This window comes from Epargyreus clarus, unplaced genomic scaffold (genome assembly GCF_041222505.1).
Source record: "Epargyreus clarus isolate Ecla_fem2 unplaced genomic scaffold, WU_Ecla_fem_2.2 ptg000012l, whole genome shotgun sequence".
NCBI classification, from domain to species: domain Eukaryota; kingdom Metazoa; phylum Arthropoda; class Insecta; order Lepidoptera; family Hesperiidae; genus Epargyreus; species Epargyreus clarus.
In genome coordinates this window covers 4588119-4611487 of record NW_027332220.1, presented here as the reverse complement: position 1 = coordinate 4611487, position 23369 = coordinate 4588119, and the positions used below count along the sequence as shown (strand labels likewise).

General features: G+C 45.9%; 2 protein-coding genes across 2 annotated transcripts in view; one reads left to right on the top strand and one right to left on the bottom strand.

Moving 5' to 3' along the window:
* The window catches only part of LOC140746472 (Fanconi anemia group J protein), an 80293-nt gene extending 65269 nt beyond the window's left edge, over positions 1–15024 (top strand). The window contains 11 exon segments of the mRNA XM_073078625.1: positions 366–496; positions 1460–1573; positions 2557–2639; positions 4303–4479; positions 5022–5146; positions 9776–9856; positions 10474–10567; positions 11237–11350; positions 12761–12882; positions 13369–13495; positions 14402–15024. Coding sequence (XP_072934726.1) covers positions 366–496; positions 1460–1573; positions 2557–2639; positions 4303–4479; positions 5022–5146; positions 9776–9856; positions 10474–10567; positions 11237–11350; positions 12761–12882; positions 13369–13495; positions 14402–14506 — 1273 coding nt within the window. The 3' untranslated portion in view covers positions 14507–15024.
* Positions 15025–15877: 853 nt separating this feature from the next.
* On the bottom strand, positions 15878–23059 carry LOC140746172 (uncharacterized). The gene is made up of 11 exons (XM_073078203.1): positions 22935–23059; positions 22583–22850; positions 22109–22271; positions 21543–21619; positions 20915–21045; positions 20501–20649; positions 19418–20394; positions 18521–18681; positions 17453–17562; positions 16529–16633; positions 15878–16046 (listed from the first exon to the last, which is right to left on the bottom strand). Exons 1-11 carry the CDS (start codon positions 22965–22967, stop codon positions 16022–16024), a joined length of 2199 nt encoding a protein of 732 aa, XP_072934304.1. The 5' UTR covers positions 22968–23059; the 3' UTR covers positions 15878–16021.
* Positions 23060–23369: the final 310 nt, after the last annotated feature.

Genomic DNA, 23369 nt, shown 5'->3' with positions numbered 1-23369 from the left:
GCTTGTGGCTTCATTCAATTTCAACCTTGGGCCTTCAGGGCCAAATCCGAATCTATAAGGATTAGCGCAAAATGCTGAAAGGAGTTATGAGGCCGATTTTGATAAAAACTAACTGCATCATTCTTTTCATAAAATATCTTTTTCCCTTCGAGTTCATTTTGAAAAAAAAATACACACCCTATATGATTCTACTATCAGATACTGTCGCGTATAAGGATCAAATTCTGGAAAGTAATGATAAATGGAAAACGAAAGAATAAGTGTAAATTTAAAGAAAATAGCTTTTTTCCATTACTCCAAAATCCGAGATAGCTTTCCTGTGATTCGAACCCTGAACCCCACCAATACAAGGTAAATAATTCCAGGTTCAGAAACCAGATTCCGCTAGTGGAGCAAGCACCGATAAAGTACGGCAAGGCGGTGTTCACATGGCCGGACATAAAGGTGTTCGTAACGACGCTAAACAACCACGAGATTGGTGCAACGCGCTACCCGGGTAAGGGAATGGGGTGGTAGAACCATAGATGAGTAAAGATTACTCACTCATAACAAGAAAATGTAACCAGTTTTGACAGTTGAAATTGTCACTGTCATCTATTTTAGATCATTTACGGATGAAACAATATTTCTCCGCACTTTTTGCTTTGATTTCGTGTTATTGCACCACTTAACTGCGCATGTCGGCATTGTTCCGCGTAAATTACACCATGACAGCCATTTAATGGCTTCCTTCAATTATAAGGCGGTGAGATATCTATACTTATCTAAGGGTAGAATGGGTTCTACCCATAAAATAGATAGTAGCCGATTCTCAGACCTACTGAATCTTAAAAAAAAATTAAAAAATATATGGATATTTTTTTATATTTATAATACTACTGATCTTTCTGATCTATTATAGTGGAAAGAAATAAATGTTGTTATTCTGAAGATAGAGAATTATTTTTACATTTAAATTCATGTCACATTTAACGTCACAAATAATATACACTAATAAAAAGTAAGAATTGAAATAAACATAGCCAATAAAAGTATTATAAGAAAGAAACTGTTTCTTGACATTTATAATATAGGAGTAGCAAACGAGCATGTCCATGCCTGTGGCTACTGCCGCCCATGAACATCTATAATCAATCCCAGATAAAATTAGATTTCTTCCTGATAACGGACACGAGTATTAGTTTCTACTCTCTAACGGTTGGTGCGCCCCGGGTCCCCATTTCTGGGGGGCCTTCAAACACAGTTGCTAAAAAAAGGTCGTCAGAACCAAACAATCTATGAAATGTGTATCAGTCAGCGAAAAAAAGATCACCGAATCTCAGGTGAACTTTTTACATTGGGGGCCTACACTCAACTTTCCGCCTATGACTATGGCTTAATCCTTCTCATTCTGAGAGGAGACCCGTGCCCAGCAGTGGGACAGTAATGGGTTGATGATGATATTGTTGTTTATCACCAGAATTCAGTCAATGCGTCCAGCAGTTGTGCAAGCAGTTCATGGACGACCCGCGCACCCTCATCGGCATCACGCAGGCCACCTGCACACTCCTCGAAGCTATGGAGACCACTCTGGGTAATTATTTTATATTAATACTACCTGACTCGTTTTTAAATGTTAAGGGTGGACAAACCTTATCACTTAGGGGTATGAAAAATAGATGGTAGCCGATTCTCAGACCTACTGAATATGCATATAGAATTCAGTGAAAATCGGTAACGCCGTTTCAGAGGAGTACGGTAACTAACGTTGTGACACGAGAATTTTATATATAAGAAATTTTTAACTAACAAAGTGGTATTATATAACAAATTGACTAGGGAGTCGTAAAATGTCTTTTTTGTAGCTTATTTTAATCATTGATGTAATATAAATGTTGTAAAAAAGGCCTTTTAAAGTTTTTTTTGGAGTTGAACTTACCTCCAAGTGCGACATTGTTAAGTTTGTTAAAATGTTTGTTTCTTGTCAATTTGTTAAGGTTCAAAATACCTGTAATCTTATTTTGATAATGACATTTCTTTGTTTACATTGTGGACACCTAATTATTAATCAGACTATAGTTTCAAACGTATTATAAATAACATATATTATAGTCCATAAATGTTACCATGTTTGGTATTTAACGTGCAAAAGTCAAACGGTGCCGTACACAGATTAGTAAAGATTACTCACTCCTAACAAGAAAATGTAACCAGTTTTGTCTTCGATTTCGTGTTTTTGCACCACTTAACTGCACATGTCGGCTTTGTGTTGCGTAAATTACACCATTACAGCCATTAAATGCCTGACAGAATTGTCAGACGTTTAAGCCATTTAATGTTTTCTTTCAATGACAAGGCGGTGAGATATCTATACTTATCTATGGCACCATATTACTTTTTGGATGTCAAGGGTGTTTGTCAAACTAAATTAGCTTGTGGAGTCGCAACTCTAGTCCCTCGGCCGCTCTCTGAATTAAGGCTTTTACGCTGTATCCAGTTTTAAACAATCCTTCTATTGACATCTAAATGTTTCAATGGACTAATATGTTAGACTTTTTTAATAATTTGTTTTCATAGGATATCTCTTCGGAGATTCGGGAAAGTTCATGGACGACTTCGTATCGGCTCTAATTAAGAAAGAATCGGAGCATAAAAAAGAGGTATTTATTTATTATATAATTAACTGGTAACAATAAGATTTTTTTACTTTATTACTGAATTTATGGAGATATAAATTGTTATTCATATCTCCTAAACTAAGCTCATTATCACATAAATTCGGTTGGTTCCAAATGCTCATGAGCGGCAGTGACCACAGCATCAGGTGCACTGCATACTTTGTTGCTGTTTCAATATTATTAAGCCTGCGGAGGGACATAGGTTCCCTCTGCGTGTTCTACCGGCTTTACTGCGTGTTCTACCGGCTTTACTGCGTGTTCTACCGGCTTTACTGAGTGTTCTACCGGCTTTACTGCGTGTTCTACCGGCTTTACTGCGTATTCCACCGGTGGCCGGGCGGTTCGAGCTCCCACTCTTGCCGCGCGCAACCTCAAAAGCCCATTTTAGTCGCCTCTTACGTCAAGCAGGGGATACTGTAGCCATATTCTGGTCTTGGAATGGAACTACAGGGACTGTAGTTTGTGTAGGATTCATAGTTATATAAGTTAGCATAAGCTTAGCATTAAGACAGTAATAATAAAGACGTCATTCAATCTATCACGCCTCTCAATATATCACGAGGCTGCACATATACTACATGGCGAGCCTGCTTACGTGGCCTTATTACCACATATTACACCATATATATAACATTTTATGAAATAGTTTTTTAACAAAAAAAAATTAAATCGTAATTTTCATTTTTTTTATTAACCCATGGAGATGTGGTGTGTGTAGGACTCATAGTTATATAAGTTAGCATAAGCTTAGTATGAAGACAGTAATAATAAAGACGTCAATCAATCTAGACGCCTCTCAATATATCACGAACCTGCACATTTACTACAGGACAAATTATGAATCAGACTTTTTTCTTTTTTATAATATAGGATTAGCAGACGAGCATACAGTCCACCTGATGGTAAGTGGCTACTGTCGCCCATGGACATCTGGAATCAACCTCAGATAGGATAAGATATTTCTACCTGAGGTCGGCCACACATGCGCCGCTACCCTTAAGGACTAAGCTGGGACGCCTCGAGGAAAAATCTGTCACCACATCCACACACACCACATCTTTCAAACCAGAACACAGCAGCGCTTAACACTGCTGTTATGAGCCAGAAATAGGTGTAGCTGTGGTGCCGCCGGAGTCGAACCACAAAGGGTTCTACCGCCTTCAAACCTTCACCTCCCGATACCACCTTCAGACTATACCCATAGATTAGTAAAGATTACTCACTCCTAATGTACCCAGTTTTGAGAATTGAAATAGTTGCGTAAAAAGTTTTGCCACGTCTCCGTGCTAAAATGTCCCTAAAATATTTGAAATAATTATTTATTTACAATGTAAATTACGCAGTATTAGTTACATATTTATTCGTAAATTTTCTCTAAAAATGTTTTTTATTTCTCAAGAATTCAAAAAAAGAACTTACTAATCAGCCGTTTGTTGCTTCATTCAATTTCAAGGCGGCGAAGTATCTTTACTAATCTATGGTAGTGGTGAGTAATCTTTACTTGTTCATTTGTTAAGGTTTACAATACCTGTAATCGTATTTTGACAATGACATTTCTTTGTTTACATTATGGCCACCTAATTAAGAATCAGACTTTACCACCCATGTAAACTAATCTATTCGATTACCGTGTACCGTGTGTCAGCGCGCGGTGTCGCTGCACGTGCTGTGCATGCGCGGGCGCGTGGTGTTCGCGCCGCTGTGCGCCGCGCGCAGCGTGCTGCTCGCGTCGGGCACGCTGCCGCCGCGCGCGCTGCTCGCCGCCGAGCTCGGCGCCGCCTTCCGCGACGTCAGCCTGCAGCACGTCGTGCCCGAGCATCAGGTACGTGACACTGCTTCCGACGAGGACGGGTGGTTTGTTTTGTGTATAATTTAGGAGTAGCAGACGAACATGCAATCCACCTGCCACAGTGCGTCCGACACGGACAGGTGTTTTTTTTTTATAATTTAGTAATTTAGGAGTAGCAGACGAACATGCAGTCTACGTGATGGTAAGTGGCTACGGCTGTTCGTGGACATCTCTAATAACCTAAGAGAGGATTAGATATTCCTACCTGAGGTGGGCCACAGATTCGCCGCTACCTGATGATTAAGCTGGAATGCCTTGGAAAAGTATGTCTCCCTGACCACACCCGTCAAACCAAAACACAGTAGTGTTTAACACTACTGTTATAAGATAGAAATAGGTGTGTTCGTAGGTAGTGCTCATTACATCGAAGTAAATTAAATTCTCGTATTCGTCCGTACGCGACGAGCATCCAAATGTTGAGCGTACCGACGTTTTTTATATCCTTGCAAGCTTTTCACGTTTCTGTTGTTGATTAATTATTGTAAAAATGTGTGGTATATAGTATTTTGTACCAGGTGTGGGCGGGCGTGGTGGAGGCAGGCCCGGGCGCGCCGCTGACGCTGGGCTGGCAGGCCGCGCGCGACGAGCGCGTGCAGGACGCCCTCGGCCGCACCCTACTGCGCGCCGCCCGCCTCACGCCGCACGGCGTGCTCTGCTTCCTGCCCTCCTACCCGCTGCTGCGCGACCTCCGCCGCAGGTAGGCTGTCGTGACGTCACTGCGCGCCGCCCGCCTCACGCCGCACGGCGTGCTCTGCTTCCTGCCCTCCTACCCGCTGCTGCGCGACCTCCGCCGCAGGTAGGCTGTCGTGACGTCACTGCGCGCCGCCCGCCTCACGCCGCACGGCGTGCTCTGCTTCCTGCCCTCCTACCCGCTGCTGCGCGACCTCCGCCGCAGGTAGGCTGTCGTGACGTCACTGCGCGCCGCCCGCCTCACGCCGCACGGCGTGCTCTGCTTCCTGCCCTCCTACCCGCTGCTGCGCGACCTCCGCCGCAGGTAGGCTGTCGTGACGTCACTGCGCGCCGCCCGCCTCACGCCGCACGGCGTGCTCTGCTTCCTGCCCTCCTACCCGCTGCTGCGCGACCTCCGCCGCAGGTAGGCTGTCGTGACGTCACTGCGCGCCGCCCGCCTCACGCCGCACGGCGTGCTCTGCTTCCTGCCCTCCTACCCGCTGCTGCGCGACCTCCGCCGCAGGTAGGCTGTCGTGACGTCACTGCGCGCCGCCCGCCTCACGCCGCACGGCGTGCTCTGCTTCCTGCCCTCCTACCCGCTGCTGCGCGACCTCCGCCGCAGGTAGGCTGTCGTGACGTCACTGCGCGCCGCCCGCCTCACGCCGCACGGCGTGCTCTGCTTCCTGCCCTCCTACCCGCTGCTGCGCGACCTCCGCCGCAGGTAGGCTGTCGTGACGTCACTGCGCGCCGCCCGCCTCACGCCGCACGGCGTGCTCTGCTTCCTGCCCTCCTACCCGCTGCTGCGCGACCTCCGCCGCAGGTAGGCTGTCGTGACGTCACTGCGCGCCGCCCGCCTCACGCCGCACGGCGTGCTCTGCTTCCTGCCCTCCTACCCGCTGCTGCGCGACCTCCGCCGCAGGTAGGCTGTCGTGACGTCACTGCGCGCCGCCCGCCTCACGCCGCACGGCGTGCTCTGCTTCCTGCCCTCCTACCCGCTGCTGCGCGACCTCCGCCGCAGGTAGGCTGTCGTGACGTCACTGCGCGCCGCCCGCCTCACGCCGCACGGCGTGCTCTGCTTCCTGCCCTCCTACCCGCTGCTGCGCGACCTCCGCCGCAGGTAGGCTGTCGTGACGTCACTGCGCGCCGCCCGCCTCACGCCGCACGGCGTGCTCTGCTTCCTGCCCTCCTACCCGCTGCTGCGCGACCTCCGCCGCAGGTAGGCTGTCGTGACGTCACTGCGCGCCGCCCGCCTCACGCCGCACGGCGTGCTCTGCTTCCTGCCCTCCTACCCGCTGCTGCGCGACCTCCGCCGCAGGTAGGCTGTCGTGACGTCACTGCGCGCCGCCCGCCTCACGCCGCACGGCGTGCTCTGCTTCCTGCCCTCCTACCCGCTGCTGCGCGACCTCCGCCGCAGGTAGGCTGTCGTGACGTCACTGCGCGCCGCCCGCCTCACGCCGCACGGCGTGCTCTGCTTCCTGCCCTCCTACCCGCTGCTGCGCGACCTCCGCCGCAGGTAGGCTGTCGTGACGTCACTGCGCGCCGCCCGCCTCACGCCGCACGGCGTGCTCTGCTTCCTGCCCTCCTACCCGCTGCTGCGCGACCTCCGCCGCAGGTAGGCTGTCGTGACGTCACTGCGCGCCGCCCGCCTCACGCCGCACGGCGTGCTCTGCTTCCTGCCCTCCTACCCGCTGCTGCGCGACCTCCGCCGCAGGTAGGCTGTCGTGACGTCACTGCGCGCCGCCCGCCTCACGCCGCACGGCGTGCTCTGCTTCCTGCCCTCCTACCCGCTGCTGCGCGACCTCCGCCGCAGGTAGGCTGTCGTGACGTCACTGCGCGCCGCCCGCCTCACGCCGCACGGCGTGCTCTGCTTCCTGCCCTCCTACCCGCTGCTGCGCGACCTCCGCCGCAGGTAGGCTGTCGTGACGTCACTGCGCGCCGCCCGCCTCACGCCGCACGGCGTGCTCTGCTTCCTGCCCTCCTACCCGCTGCTGCGCGACCTCCGCCGCAGGTAGGCTGTCGTGACGTCACTGCGCGCCGCCCGCCTCACGCCGCACGGCGTGCTCTGCTTCCTGCCCTCCTACCCGCTGCTGCGCGACCTCCGCCGCAGGTAGGCTGTCGTGACGTCACTGCGCGCCGCCCGCCTCACGCCGCACGGCGTGCTCTGCTTCCTGCCCTCCTACCCGCTGCTGCGCGACCTCCGCCGCAGGTAGGCTGTCGTGACGTCACTGCGCGCCGCCCGCCTCACGCCGCACGGCGTGCTCTGCTTCCTGCCCTCCTACCCGCTGCTGCGCGACCTCCGCCGCAGGTAGGCTGTCGTGACGTCACTGCGCGCCGCCCGCCTCACGCCGCACGGCGTGCTCTGCTTCCTGCCCTCCTACCCGCTGCTGCGCGACCTCCGCCGCAGGTAGGCTGTCGTGACGTCACTGCGCGCCGCCCGCCTCACGCCGCACGGCGTGCTCTGCTTCCTGCCCTCCTACCCGCTGCTGCGCGACCTCCGCCGCAGGTAGGCTGTCGTGACGTCACTGCGCGCCGCCCGCCTCACGCCGCACGGCGTGCTCTGCTTCCTGCCCTCCTACCCGCTGCTGCGCGACCTCCGCCGCAGGTAGGCTGTCGTGACGTCACTGCGCGCCGCCCGCCTCACGCCGCACGGCGTGCTCTGCTTCCTGCCCTCCTACCCGCTGCTGCGCGACCTCCGCCGCAGGTAGGCTGTCGTGACGTCACTGCGCGCCGCCCGCCTCACGCCGCACGGCGTGCTCTGCTTCCTGCCCTCCTACCCGCTGCTGCGCGACCTCCGCCGCAGGTAGGCTGTCGTGACGTCACTGCGCGCCGCCCGCCTCACGCCGCACGGCGTGCTCTGCTTCCTGCCCTCCTACCCGCTGCTGCGCGACCTCCGCCGCAGGTAGGCTGTCGTGACGTCACTGCGCGCCGCCCGCCTCACGCCGCACGGCGTGCTCTGCTTCCTGCCCTCCTACCCGCTGCTGCGCGACCTCCGCCGCAGGTAGGCTGTCGTGACGTCACTGCGCGCCGCCCGCCTCACGCCGCACGGCGTGCTCTGCTTCCTGCCCTCCTACCCGCTGCTGCGCGACCTCCGCCGCAGGTAGGCTGTCGTGACGTCACTGCGCGCCGCCCGCCTCACGCCGCACGGCGTGCTCTGCTTCCTGCCCTCCTACCCGCTGCTGCGCGACCTCCGCCGCAGGTAGGCTGTCGTGACGTCACTGCGCGCCGCCCGCCTCACGCCGCACGGCGTGCTCTGCTTCCTGCCCTCCTACCCGCTGCTGCGCGACCTCCGCCGCAGGTAGGCTGTCGTGACGTCACTGCGCGCCGCCCGCCTCACGCCGCACGGCGTGCTCTGCTTCCTGCCCTCCTACCCGCTGCTGCGCGACCTCCGCCGCAGGTAGGCTGTCGTGACGTCACTGCGCGCCGCCCGCCTCACGCCGCACGGCGTGCTCTGCTTCCTGCCCTCCTACCCGCTGCTGCGCGACCTCCGCCGCAGGTAGGCTGTCGTGACGTCACTGCGCGCCGCCCGCCTCACGCCGCACGGCGTGCTCTGCTTCCTGCCCTCCTACCCGCTGCTGCGCGACCTCCGCCGCAGGTAGGCTGTCGTGACGTCACTGCGCGCCGCCCGCCTCACGCCGCACGGCGTGCTCTGCTTCCTGCCCTCCTACCCGCTGCTGCGCGACCTCCGCCGCAGGTAGGCTGTCGTGACGTCACTGCGCGCCGCCCGCCTCACGCCGCACGGCGTGCTCTGCTTCCTGCCCTCCTACCCGCTGCTGCGCGACCTCCGCCGCAGGTAGGCTGTCGTGACGTCACTGCGCGCCGCCCGCCTCACGCCGCACGGCGTGCTCTGCTTCCTGCCCTCCTACCCGCTGCTGCGCGACCTCCGCCGCAGGTAGGCTGTCGTGACGTCACTGCGCGCCGCCCGCCTCACGCCGCACGGCGTGCTCTGCTTCCTGCCCTCCTACCCGCTGCTGCGCGACCTCCGCCGCAGGTAGGCTGTCGTGACGTCACTGCGCGCCGCCCGCCTCACGCCGCACGGCGTGCTCTGCTTCCTGCCCTCCTACCCGCTGCTGCGCGACCTCCGCCGCAGGTAGGCTGTCGTGACGTCACTGCGCGCCGCCCGCCTCACGCCGCACGGCGTGCTCTGCTTCCTGCCCTCCTACCCGCTGCTGCGCGACCTCCGCCGCAGGTAGGCTGTCGTGACGTCACTGCGCGCCGCCCGCCTCACGCCGCACGGCGTGCTCTGCTTCCTGCCCTCCTACCCGCTGCTGCGCGACCTCCGCCGCAGGTAGGCTGTCGTGACGTCACTGCGCGCCGCCCGCCTCACGCCGCACGGCGTGCTCTGCTTCCTGCCCTCCTACCCGCTGCTGCGCGACCTCCGCCGCAGGTAGGCTGTCGTGACGTCACTGCGCGCCGCCCGCCTCACGCCGCACGGCGTGCTCTGCTTCCTGCCCTCCTACCCGCTGCTGCGCGACCTCCGCCGCAGGTAGGCTGTCGTGACGTCACTGCGCGCCGCCCGCCTCACGCCGCACGGCGTGCTCTGCTTCCTGCCCTCCTACCCGCTGCTGCGCGACCTCCGCCGCAGGTAGGCTGTCGTGACGTCACTGCGCGCCGCCCGCCTCACGCCGCACGGCGTGCTCTGCTTCCTGCCCTCCTACCCGCTGCTGCGCGACCTCCGCCGCAGGTAGGCTGTCTTTATCCCTGTAATCCCGAAACCAAAATAGGGCTACAGTATCCCTGCCTGTCGTAAGAGGCGACTAAAAAGAGGGCTTTCGGGATTGCGGCCGATAAGATCCCGGAGAGGACGGCGGTATATGTAGTCACATACCGTCGTAAATACGTGGTGTGCGGGAAGAACGTACATTACTCCTCCCATCGTGCTTGAAGGACTCCGCTTGTGTTCTGCCGAAAAACCCGTTCTCCACCAAGCGATGAGGACGACCACCGAAGGGTTTTTACGAAGGGCAGTTCGGTTAAAATCCCACATAACCCCATGTCGCTCCCACGTTGTTGAGTACCTTTTGAAAGTTTCCCCCTAGTGAACAAAAAAATTATTATGTAGGCGTACGTCAGCTGTGCGCCCTATGCTGCTACAGGATCTCCACCGCAAGGATTGCGGCCATGTGGTGTTGTGACGCAAACTTTAGGGAGAAACTACTTCTCAACATTCGACAATATTACATTTTATACTAGCTAATTTTCAAACAGATTTTTTTTTTCTATGGAGATAGTTCACTTTGAACATTCTTGTAACGCTACCTAAGTGTATAATTCTATATAGTATATTTTTTTTCATTCCAGGTGGGAACGAACTGATATTTGGAAAAGTCTAAATGACGCAAAACATGTATATGTGGAAAGTCAGAATGCTTCTGAACATAATGAAATAATGAAGGTAAATATTTTTTTTATGTATAACTCATAGTTAATATCATACGAACTAGATGTTTAGCATGGTTCGAACCGGATATTAACTAATTTTATTGTTTACAGCATCTTAGGATTTTGCCACCTCCTCAAAATTGCCGCTAGGGGTGGGTTGACTCTTCTATTGACGGTGTGCTATGCTCTTAACTATATTTATATATTATAACTAAAAATAAAATATATTTATATCAATAAGCAGTGATAACCTAGTAATTAAAAAACTCGACCTCTCGATCGAGGTCCTAAGTTCAATCTCAGGCACGCACCTCTGATATTTCAAAGTTATGTGCGTATTAGAAATTATCACTTGCTAAACGGTGAAGGAAAACGTCGTGAGGAATCGTGTATACATGAGAGATTTATAAAAAAAAATCTCAAATGTATGTGAAGTCTGCCAATTCGCACTTTGCCAGCGCGGTGGACTATGGCCTAATCCTTCTCATTATGAGAGGAGACCCGTGCCCAGCAGTGGAACAGTAATGGGTTGTTGGTGATGATGATGATGCTATCTCCCTAAAATTGCTGTTAGAGTTGGGTTGTTCTACTGACGGTGTGCTCTGCCCTTAACCATATTTATATATTATAACTAAAAATAAAAGATATATACATATACCAATAAAGTAATTCTGTCCGGCAGTTGTATTACGAGAAGGCGTTGTCTGCGAAGGGCGCGCTGCTGCTGGGCGTGTACCGCGGCAAGGTGGCGGAGGGCATGGACTTCCGCGACGACCAGGCGCGGCTCGTCGTCGCCGTACGTGCCTTGGATTTGTTTATAATATAACTAGCTGACCCGGCCAACGTTGTGTTGCCATGTAAATAAAAAATGTAAAGGGTGAACAACCCTTAGGGGTATGAATGGCGGTAGGGGGGAATATAGATAGTAACCGATTCTCAGACCTGCTGAATATGCATATAAAGTTTGGTGAAAATAAGTAAATCCGTTTCGAAGGAATACGGTAACTAGCACTGTGACACGAGAATTTTATATATAAGACAAAATAGTGCGCTTTGGAATACGATAGAGTTGATCAATTTTTTAAATGTCTTTTATCTTTTTTTATATAATACTAGCTGACCCGGCAAACTTTGTACCGCCTCAAAATCTATTTATCAAATATAAAATATAGCCCATGTTACTCGTGGATAATGTAGCTTTCGTGTGGTGAAAGAATTTTTAAAATCGGTCCAGTAGTTTTTGAGCCTATTCATTACAATCAAACAAACAAACAAAGTTTTCCTCTTTATAATGTTAGTATAGATATACGAATAGCAGACGAGCATGCAGTCCACCTGAGGGTAAATGGCTACTGCCGCTTATGGGCATGTATAATTAACCCCAGGGAGACTACCACCATCTTTTAAAAACCATCATAGTTTCAGGAATGTTTTATTTCGATATTGCATCAACATTATTTTGTTTCATGCCACGACCTCCTTAAAACAGTTTTGTTATAATCTTGTCGAGTGACGAAAATAATGAGTAATTTATCTATTCCTTATCCGGGAAGAAACAAGACATCGAAACTAGTGTCATCTGTTTCGCACCACGTACTTGATTGTGTTCCGTCATACGCAGTTGAACGCATACAAAAACTATCAGGACAAACGAAAAATGTTGAAAGAGTACATAAGCATATACGTAACACCTTGAGTGGACCAAGTTAATAAAACTAAAACTGAATTCAAGAAACAGAAAGAACAAGAAAGATCTTATTATATATTTATTTTGGAAATCTTTTTGCTTAGCCGATAATCGAACGAGTTCACGCATTTGGTAAAAGTGTATTTTTTTAACTGTCGTGACTTTGTTTTTAGTTTCTTTTCTGCTTATCTATTTATTTTGGAGAGTAATAATACATTTATTATCTTATATATAAAATGTTCGTGTCACAATGTCAGTTACCGTACTCCACTGAAACGGATTTACCGATTTCCATCTAATTTTATATGCATATTCAGTAGGTCTGAGAATCGGCTACTATCTATTTTTCATACCCCTAAGTTATAAGGGTTGTTCACCCTTAACATTTTTTTATTTATATGGCAACACAACATTTACCGGGTCAGCTAGTATTTAATAAATGTATTTACAAAATTATATCCCTAGTAGGCATATAATGTTCAAATTTTGTGTAAATGATAAATATTTTTTTGTACGTAGGTGGGTATCCCGTACCCCAACCTGGACGATGTGGCGGTGCTGGAGAAGAAGAAGTACAACGATCTGCACGTGGAGCGCGGCCTGCCCAGCGGCGCCGACTGGTACCACGCGCAGGCTTTCCGGTACGAATCTATCAGTGTATCGCAACCTGAAGGCATAGTATAGATACGGCATACGTATAAATATCTCACCGTGTTGTAATTGAATGAAGCCATTTAATGGCTGTCATGGTGTAATTTACGCGGAACTATGTCGACATATGCAGTTAGGTGGTGCAAAAACACGAAATCGAAGAAAAAGTGCGGAAAAATAACGTTTCACTTGTAAATAATCTTAAAACTCCATTTTTTTAATGTTTTTTAAACACGAAAGTCGAAATCTTTATTAATCCTCTACGATTCAGACGTTCGGTTAGATATCGTACCTGAGGTCGGCCACAGATGCTCCGCTATCCCTGAGGACTAAGCTAGAACGCCTCGGAAAGGTATGTCTCCCTTACCCCACGCCACGTGGTGCCGCCGGAATCGAACCACAAAGGGTTCTACCACCTTCATTCACGAGTAAACTTTATGCGGTATGAGTTGCAACACGATGGTGTTTGTGCACAGGGCGCTGGGCCAGGCGCTGGGGCGCTGCGTGCGGCACCGCGCGGACTGGGGCGGCGTGCTGCTGCTGGACCGCCGCTACGCGCAGCGCGGCAACCTGCTCGCGCTGCCCGCCTGGCTGCGCAACCCGGTAACGCGCACGCGCACGCGCACGCGCACGCGCACACACACACACACGTACACACACACACACGTACACACACACACACACACACACACACACACACACACACACACACACACACCCGCGCGCGTACATACACACACACGAGCACCTGCATCCACGCCCAGTCAGAGCAAGAGCTCAGAGCCTCAGCAGCGAAGATGTAAATGCGCTAACACACACGTACACAATTACAGTGATAATTTTAAGTAAGTTCTGAAGGCTTGCAACTCAGTAATCAGACATCACCAATTAATAAATAATGAATTATTTATAATAATTTAACAAAATCAGTAAACAAGAAAAAAGTAAACATAACAAACATAAATTAGCATCTGCTAATTAATTAAATTTACTTTACAACTTTTATATTTATTATCATTTATATTATATAGATCTGTATTGTACAGAAGTGTCTCCAACCGCTTACTACTTTAGTTTTTCACTCGGAATGTTAATAATTTGCAAAATTGACCGTAGTCCGCAAATCTGAAAAAAACATACACCATTCAATACGTTCATGACCCCTGTGATCCCCTGTGAAGCTTCATTAAAGTGTATAAATGCATTAGTTTAAGTTTTTTTTATCATATAGGAGTAGTAGACGAGCATGCAGTCCACCTCATGGTAAGTGGCTACTGCCGCCCATTAACATCTGTAATCAACCCCAGATAGCCGCTCCTCTCGAGGACTAAGCTGGAAAGCCTCGGAAAAATATGTTTTCCTTACATATACCCTTCAAACCAGAACACAGCAGCGTTTAACACTGCTGTTATGAGGCAGAAATAGGTGTGGCACAAATGATTCTACCACCTTCACAAAAAATAAGATATAAATAACGCAAGCATATTATACGTATATTTTCCTTTGCAGTTAATGAAGAAAAGAACCTACTCATATGAAGGATTGGAGCAAGACGAAGACAGCCTGAAAACGTTTATGGAAAACATGACATTATCTTCAATGGACCTACATTAAATAAATCCTACGTATATTAATTAGAAAATCTCTGTTGATTTTTGTCGAGTCTAAAATAAAATTATTTTTTAAGATTTTTATTACCTGGTTCATATTTGAATTATGCGTAGTAATTTTATTATTAATAGTACTATTTAATAAGATCAGTTGTGCAGTTTTTCAATATCTATACGGATGTAATTGAAGTTATATTTTTGTAGACCCCACGACTCCCACGAGGGAATAAAACTATTGGTGAAACGGTCTTTGTAACGGAAACTACTGCGTTGATTTTATGTAGATATGATACAATTTCTATTTTTTATTAATTACGCCAAAGAAGTGTAACTTCTTGCGTGCGAACATAAATACGCTGTATCTATAGTCTGATTCATAATTAGGTGTCCAAAATGTAAGCAAATAAATGTCATGTCAAAATACGATTACAGGTATATAATACCTTAACCTTAACAAATTAACAAGAAACAAAAACTTTAATAAACTCAACAAAAAACATCAATTTTAACAGTAACACACAACAACAACAATTTAACAAAAAACTTTGAAAACGAGAAAACATTCGAGTTCGACCACGATTACGAAAATGAATAAATTCATCTACGAAAATTAGAATGGCGGCAAAAAATGTTTTGGTTCCAGATTGTGTTACCATTATCACATTTTAATTTTCTACCATAAACCATGTTTTTTATTGTTATTATCGTCTTCAATGTGTTTTGTCTATGGTTCTACGTACTGTCGTTAGTAATTTCGTATTATTTTGAATCTTCAGGCTGGCAATTAAGAGTCATAAAGATTCTAGTTTGAATTGAACAACGGAACCAACGTTGTCGTCGTGTCGTTCGCGGTGGCGGGAGCCCCCTGGCTTCCTTATACGTTCATAAAAAATAGTTCGACACATAGACATATTATTCTACTGACGTAGGGTTATATATGTGGTTCAAAACGTAAATGACATTAGGGTGGTATGTGTCAAAATGGACCTATTAAATAGTGACGAATATATGACGGTCATCTCCTTTGTTTACATTTTGGACATTATGAATCAAACTATACTTACTTAGGACTACATATCGTCACTGGAAAGGCTAAAAGTCTAATACGCAACGAAGCTCTTTGTAAAAAGGATGTATGTCACTGATATTTTTTTTAAAATTAATAATTGTATTGTTATTAAAGTATAAATAATTTTAGTTTTAGTTTTGTATAACAGATCTGTGTATTTTTAGCACTTATTAAGCGATATTGCGGTGCAGACGTAACACGTAATATTATAATGTAATTTGATTAAATATGCAATAGAAGTATGACTTCTTAAGTACATATAAGCTTTTTAAAATGTAAATATCACAATAAATAAAATGTCACAAAATTAAAGCAATACGATTTTATTTAGGAAAAGACAGTACAAAGTAAAGTTAATTATCTAATAATATCACAGTTCTCAATACATATCAACACTTTGTTAGAGAACAATCCACAAAAATCTTCTGCTATTTTTTTCTGATGGACTTCTTAATTTTTTTGATTATTCTGTGTTCTGAAACAAAAATAAAACCTGATTTAAAACTGGGAGTTTATTACTGATACGGATGTATTTTTTTATAATATAGGAGTAGCAGACGAGCATACAGTCCGCCTGATGGTAAGTGGCTACTGCCGCCCATGGATATCCTTAATCAACCCCAGATAGGATTAGATATCCTACCTGAGGTCGGCCCCAGATGTACCATTACCCTTGAGGACTAAGTTGGTACACCGCAGATAAGTATGTCTCCCTTACCTCACCAGTCCTAAGCGCGTATGTCATCTGATTTGAAGTATACAGCATGGCATAAGTGTATTAGGCGTTCCAACTTGGCCTTAAGAAGTAGCAACGTGTATCCGACCTTAGTACTCCAATCCTATTTAGTGTCGATTGTATATGTCTATAAGGAGCATTATTTACTAAAAATAAATATAGTACGTATACTCCATGTAATAATTGTATAGAAGCAGATATTGGTAATAGTAAAAACTTACAGTTTTATACATCCGGCACTACGTTTGTGCCTCTTCAGGTGGGAGTTTTGCGGGAACGTTTTGGAGCACGTGTCGCAGGAGAAAGGCCGCTCGCCCGTGTGGTACCTGGTAACACGTATGCTATTGATTATTACGGTAACGATTATAATAGAAGTAAAAACAAAAACTCCGACTGCTTAAGAACATATCCTATCACCACGGCGATTTAGACGAATCAATAGTATGTTGAAATGCGTTAAGCCGTTTGGATTGTAGAGTGTGCTGAATAAGAGAAATACATAGATGTAGACTCCGCGCCAAACTGCTTGTCCGTTCTGAATATAGAAACGAGTCGCGTCGCAACAGCAATATGTAGATATCAGAGACACAAATACAACGTGGCGACCCTCCGGCACCTTCCGCTGTTCCTGTTGTGTTCGACCGCATTGGCTCTCTGACCACACCTGCGCGCAACAACTTGAGAGCGGACTAGAAATTTGTTGCGGCCTATAACTGAGTCATAGATAAGTATAGATATCTCACCGCGTTGCATTTGAAGGAAGCCATTAAATGGTTTAAACGGCTGACAAATGTGTCAGCCATTTAATAGCTGTCATGGTATAATTTACGCGGAACAATGCCGACATGTGCAGCTAAGTGGTGCAAAAATACGAAATCGAATAAAAGTGCGAAGAAACATTGTTTCATTTGTAAATAATCCGAAATCTGAAATTTTAATATTTTTCAAGCACGAAAATAGATGACAGCGACAATTTCAATTGTCAAAACTAGTTACATTTTATTGTTAGGAGTGAGTAATCTTTACTAATCTATGGTTCTTAATTACTAATAATCTTCTTAATTATCTTTACTAATCTATGGTTCGTAATTATTGTTAGGAGCGAGTAATGTTGTGAGTAATGTATAAGCGGAGTGTGTACGCACCGTTCGTGCGTGGCGAGGTCGCTGCGCTTGTAGAAGCGCGCGCGGCAGCCGGCGCGGGCGCACGCGTGCGGCGCGCGCCGCTCGTGGTCGCGCTCCACGTGGATCCGCAGCTGGAACGCAACGTCACACGGGCTCAAACAACACTGACTAAATAATTTAAAGGTGTAGGTGTAGATCCCTTTGTGGTTCGACTCCGGCGGCACCACCGCCACCTATTTCTGCCTAATAACAGCAATGTTAGGCGCTGCTGTGTTCCGTTTTGAAGGGTGTGGTAAGGGAGACAGAGTTTTCGGAGGCGTTCCAGCTTAGTCCTCAGGGGTAGCGGCGCATCTGTGGCCGACCTCAGGTAGGAATATCTAATCCTATCTGGGCTTGATTACACATGTCTTCGGTATTCGGTACACGTCAACAATACTGCGCGCGGTGTTTTTTCACACGAACGAGCCTTCTGAGCCTTCGATCTGTGACATTTACATACACGTCACACAATTTATTCGGCGGGATTTTCACTTTTAATTCAATTGCATATATTTTAATTGAAATTAACCCAATTAAATAAATAAAGCAGTTAGATAGCCTAGTGCTTATGAAACTCTTGATCGAGAGGTTCGAGGTTCAAATACTAGGCTCCACCTCTAATTTATCTAAGTTTTAAGAAATTAATTATGATTTGCTTAAACAGTGAAGGAAAAGGTCGTGAGGAAACTTGCCTGCCTCAGAAATCTTAAAACAAAGTTCTCAAATGTATGTGAAGTTTACCGATTCGCACTTGACCAGCGCGGTGTACTATGGCTTAATCCTTCTCATTCTAAGAGGAGGCCCGTGCCCAGCAGTGGGACAGTAATAAGTTAATGATGATTATTTTATTTATGATTAGTTTAGTATTCAGGTAAGTGTAATTTTAGATTTTTTTATTAACGGTGGATGCTTGTTGATACTGCTATATAATATTGTATACACTCTTATTATTCGTGGGATATTCATTTTTAATCTAATTACAAATATCGATTGAACTTAACCCCAATAAATAAACAAATTGTCGATTAAACAAACAATACAGTACAGTACCATCCAAGCGGCGGTGAAGCGTCTCTCGCACTGGTCGCAGGCGTGCCGGGGCGGCGGGCGCGGCGCGTGCGCGGCGCGGTGCTTGGTGAGCGACGAGCGGTACGCGAAGCGCCGCCCGCACGCGCCGCACACGTGCCGCGCCAGCTCCGGCTTGTGCGTACCTGGGGGATCACGTTGGCTTTCTCAATCGTGCTTGTTAAAACGATGTTGGGATTAAAAAATGTTGGGTGTGGTTTGAAATTTTCGGATATTATAACAATGATATTATGACGTTTGACGGATTGAAGGTGGTAGAACCCATTGTGGTTCGACTCCGGCACCACCACCGCCACACCTATTTCTGCCTAATAACAGCAGTGTTTAGCGCTGCTGTTTTCTGGTTTGAAGGGTGGTAAGTAAGACATACATTTTCGAGCCGCCCAAGCTTAGTCCTCAGGGGTAGCGGCGCATCTGTGGCCGACCTCTCGTAGGAATATCTAATCCTATCTGGGGTTGATTACAGATGTCCATGGGCGGCAGTGACCACTTACCATCATACTCTGATACTGCTACATTATTAAAAAAAACGTTAATAACCTGTTCTTAATAATCAATCCAACGTCAATCATTTTAAAATAATAACTAAACAAATAAGTATAAAATTTCTTCATATTAAATTTTTGCCATTGTCAAATTTCGATCTTTAAAAGAAAACATGGATAGATTGAATATTAATAACGGGCATATACGAGAAATACAAAAAATATAGAAATATCGCAGGTCACATTACAAAATACTAATATACCAACTACCAGTTGCTGTATGAGATAAAAAAGGTTCAATCATATATTATCTTTTTAATAAAAATATGAAAATATTAAAATTAGCTCATCTTTAATATATGTTTTTGATACTTACCCATATGTGATTTATAATTGTCCTTCTTTTTGAAAACTTTGCTGCATTTGCGACATATGTATAAGACACACTTTTTCTTTGTCTTTCTTTGCTTGCTGTTACCATCCTTGTCGTCCACAACTGGCGCTTTCTCAGTTTCTGACTTGTTAGGTTGTTTAAATTCCACTATGATTGGTACTATATAGTTTGGTAGCCCTACGTAACTATCCTCCTCTGGTGGTTCATCTACTACAGTCTTATTATTACTCTCCTCACCAACTTCCACACCTATATTCAACATATCTGTCAATTGTTCTGCATCTATTTCACTTCTTAAGCTAATTATGAAAGTATCATCGTGTTCCGTAGATATGTACTGAACATTGTTCTCTCCAATGAGTTGGTTTAAATTTGCAGCTAAGTTGGTACTAGCGTCGAGGTCAACATCACTTTCAAAAATCGTCGCACAATCATTAACTAAAACAGGTGGTTCTTCGATCTCGTTTGGTTTATCGAAACTAGCCATTTCGGCAACATTTAAGAATTCATCTGGTAAATGGTCATCTTTTACTTGTGATAGAGCATTCATGATATCCTGATCTACACTTTTCGCTGCCTCGGAAAAATCAAACTGTATTTCTGTGTTTCTGTCATTGATGCAGTAATCAATATCATTTGTGTTCATGTTAAACATGTGACTGCTTTGGAAAGTATCGAAATCTATGTCATTGTACAATAGTTCATCATCTAGAGAATAAAGATTCATTTCTTTCAGGAACTCTATCTGCATGAGGTTATCACAAGTGTTGGTGTCATGTTGGTTTAAATTAGTGCTACTGAATGGGTTTAACATTTCATTTTGTGTTGACATTGTCAGGTAATCGTCTTCTGCTGAAAGGATATCATCTACAATGTTATCTACAGTTCTATTAGCATCTATATTCATTTGGTTCTGTTTCTGTTCAATATTCGTTTCATTGTTAGTATTTGTGTGGTGCCTGAAATTAATAAAAATATAAGACTAATACATGACACCAAAAAATTACACAAAACACAGCACTAAATTTAAATTTAAATATAGACTAAACAACTTAGTAAACTTACTTGACACAATGTTCTATGAGTGTAACTTTGTATGGAAAGATCATTCCACATAATCTGCATTGATTTTTTTGTATGACCTTATCTGTTTTACTATCGTCAATTTGTGTTTTAAGGGGGCAATTTAGTTTGTGTCGGTTGAGAGAAGCTACCTGAAATCAAATCAATAATAGCATATTTATGACAAAACAAATATACACATTCTATTTTCATTATGGCTCAAAAATATTGTAGAAATTGTCCATTTGTAAATGAAATTTTACTTGTCATTTGAATTAAAATGTTATTCTTTACCTCTACAGCAGCTAATCTATTAGATGTTACAAGACCGCAAGTCACAAAAAATAAACATCGGAAATCTGAATTTGAAATTTGTCTACCCTATTACTATAGAAAAATATAAATATGTGTAGTTACCTGTTTAAATTTATTCCCACATCCCGAACAGCTGAAGGGTTTCTCATTAGTGTGGCTCAGCATGTGACGTTTTAGATTTGATTTGTCTTTGAATCTCATATCACAAGTTGGACAAGGATGCTTCCTGATATCTATATCAAACATTTTTATGCATATTTTTATTTAAAATACCAATCAGCTAATATTAAAAGAGAAAATATTAACAACATGTAAATAGTTGTCTACAGAGCACAATATCAGATCTCAACCTTCCACCATCCAACCATGAAATGATTTACATTTAAAGTATAAAAAATATGTTTTGAAGGTAGTAGAACCCTTTGCGGTTCGACTCCGGCAGCACCACCACACCTATTTCTGCCTCATAACTGCTGCTGTGCGCTAAGCGCTGCTGTGTTCTGGTTTGAAGGGTGTGGTAAGGGAGACATACTTTTCCGAGGCGTTCCAGCTAATCCTCAGGGGTAGCGGCGCATGTGTGGCCTACCTCGGGTAGGAATATCTAATGCTATCTGGGGTTGATTACATATGTCCATGGGTGGCAGTAGCCACTTACCATCAGGTGGATTGCATGCTCGTCTGCTACTCCTATATTATAAAAAAAAATGTATTAATTCAAATGAAAACATACCACTATGCACATCCTGATGTTTTTTCAAATCGGACAGTTTGTGGAATGCCTTTTCACACTGATCACACTTGTGTGGCCTGTAACAGGAAGTGGGTTTATTTGCAGAAGCATTTGAAGGGAATCAACATCAGCAATGTTTGTATGTAGATAGGTTTTATTAATGTTTTATAAACTCATAGACCCCTACACACGAAGCAAAGTACATAAACATCCAGAACCAAAAAAGAAATATACATAAATCATTTTAATATCTGTATGGCTGGGGATCGAACCCGGAACCTAGTGCATATCAAACCAGAATGACGACTAACTATATATTTTCTTTGGATGAATAAGACTATGAAATACCATTCACTTATATAAATTTTTGGACAAACCCATAAGATTGTTTTTTCACTTTTACTTAAAATCCACTTAGATGTTATCCTATTTGTCTCTGTGTCTGTCTTTGTGTGTGTATCCATAGCAACCACGATACAGGGAATCCTAGTGTGGGGCAGTGAGTGTAGAAAGCGTATGTTATCCTAAGCTTTCTATAAAATCAAACCTTAGTTAATAATACTAACATATAATGAAGATGCTTAGCAAACAGATGTTGTTGTAAGCGCCACAGAGCTTCAAAGACCATGGTGCACTGTGGGCACTTCCACACCCTGGCCAGGGGCTTGTGGCTGAGGCTGTGCTTCATCAGCTGCTGCTTGGTCGAGAACTTCTGATCTGGGCATTTGTCTGAAAAAAAATATAAACAAGTTTAAAGATCAGCAGTGATAATCTAGTGGCTGTTATTTGCCTGCCTTTTCTTGAAGAGTTAAAGGTTTGATTCTCAGGCCCTGACTCCTGATTTTTAAAAGTTAGATTTTAATTATCACATGCTAGCAATGAAAGGAAACATTTTGAGGAAACCTACATTCAGTCTAAACCCCCTCACAGGAGACCCGTGCCCAGCAGTGGGATATCAACAGGTTGACAACAATACAACATAGAAAATCTTACAGCAACACTAAAGCATTGCTTTTCTTTTAAGCGTTCGGTATACTTACCACACTTCCATACATAGTCCTTAGAATGCACACGTAGATGCCCATAGTACTTCTTAGCATTGTCGAACTGCTTGGCGCAGATCTCGCAGTGCAATGTCGTCGGGCCATTCAAGTCGGGCTCCTCCAGCGGCCCGTCAGCGGTGAGGAAATGGGCAAGCACGTCATCGGTACTCAGGCACGTCTGAAGCTGCAACTGACTATTGAGGTCCGAATCGCAGTCCAATCCTTTGCTTTTAAACGCCAAGTCGGATGTCTCGGAATCTACGAACTATTCACAAAAGTCATTAAGACGTACGTAAACGGTACGTGTAAAAGACAAAGTTTGTGTTCCAAATCCATTGAGCATACTCACTGGAAGACTGAAGAAGGTTAAGTTTGATTCCATGTTTAGGCTTTTAAAGGTTATTTACTAGTGTTGATCATTATCTGCAATATCTGCTGCCTAGATTATAAGTGAAAATAAAATTAATTTCTCAATCACAACTCACACAATCACACACTGTCAAATATGTCAATGTGTCAATACATTGATACATTCAGAATGTAATATACAGATTACAGATGTTAAAGGAGAAGTTATTGTCAATGGCAACACAAGATCAGATAACAGATAAAAATCATAACTTTGTGTCAATCTATGAAAAAATTAACGTCTCTGTCAGCACGGTTCCCAACTTAGGGGTTTTCCCCCCAAAATTAGGGGGTAAATGAGTGGTATGGGATTTTTGTAAGGGTTTTATATGTCTAGGGGTATTTTTAAGGGTTTTCTGAATATATAATATTCTGA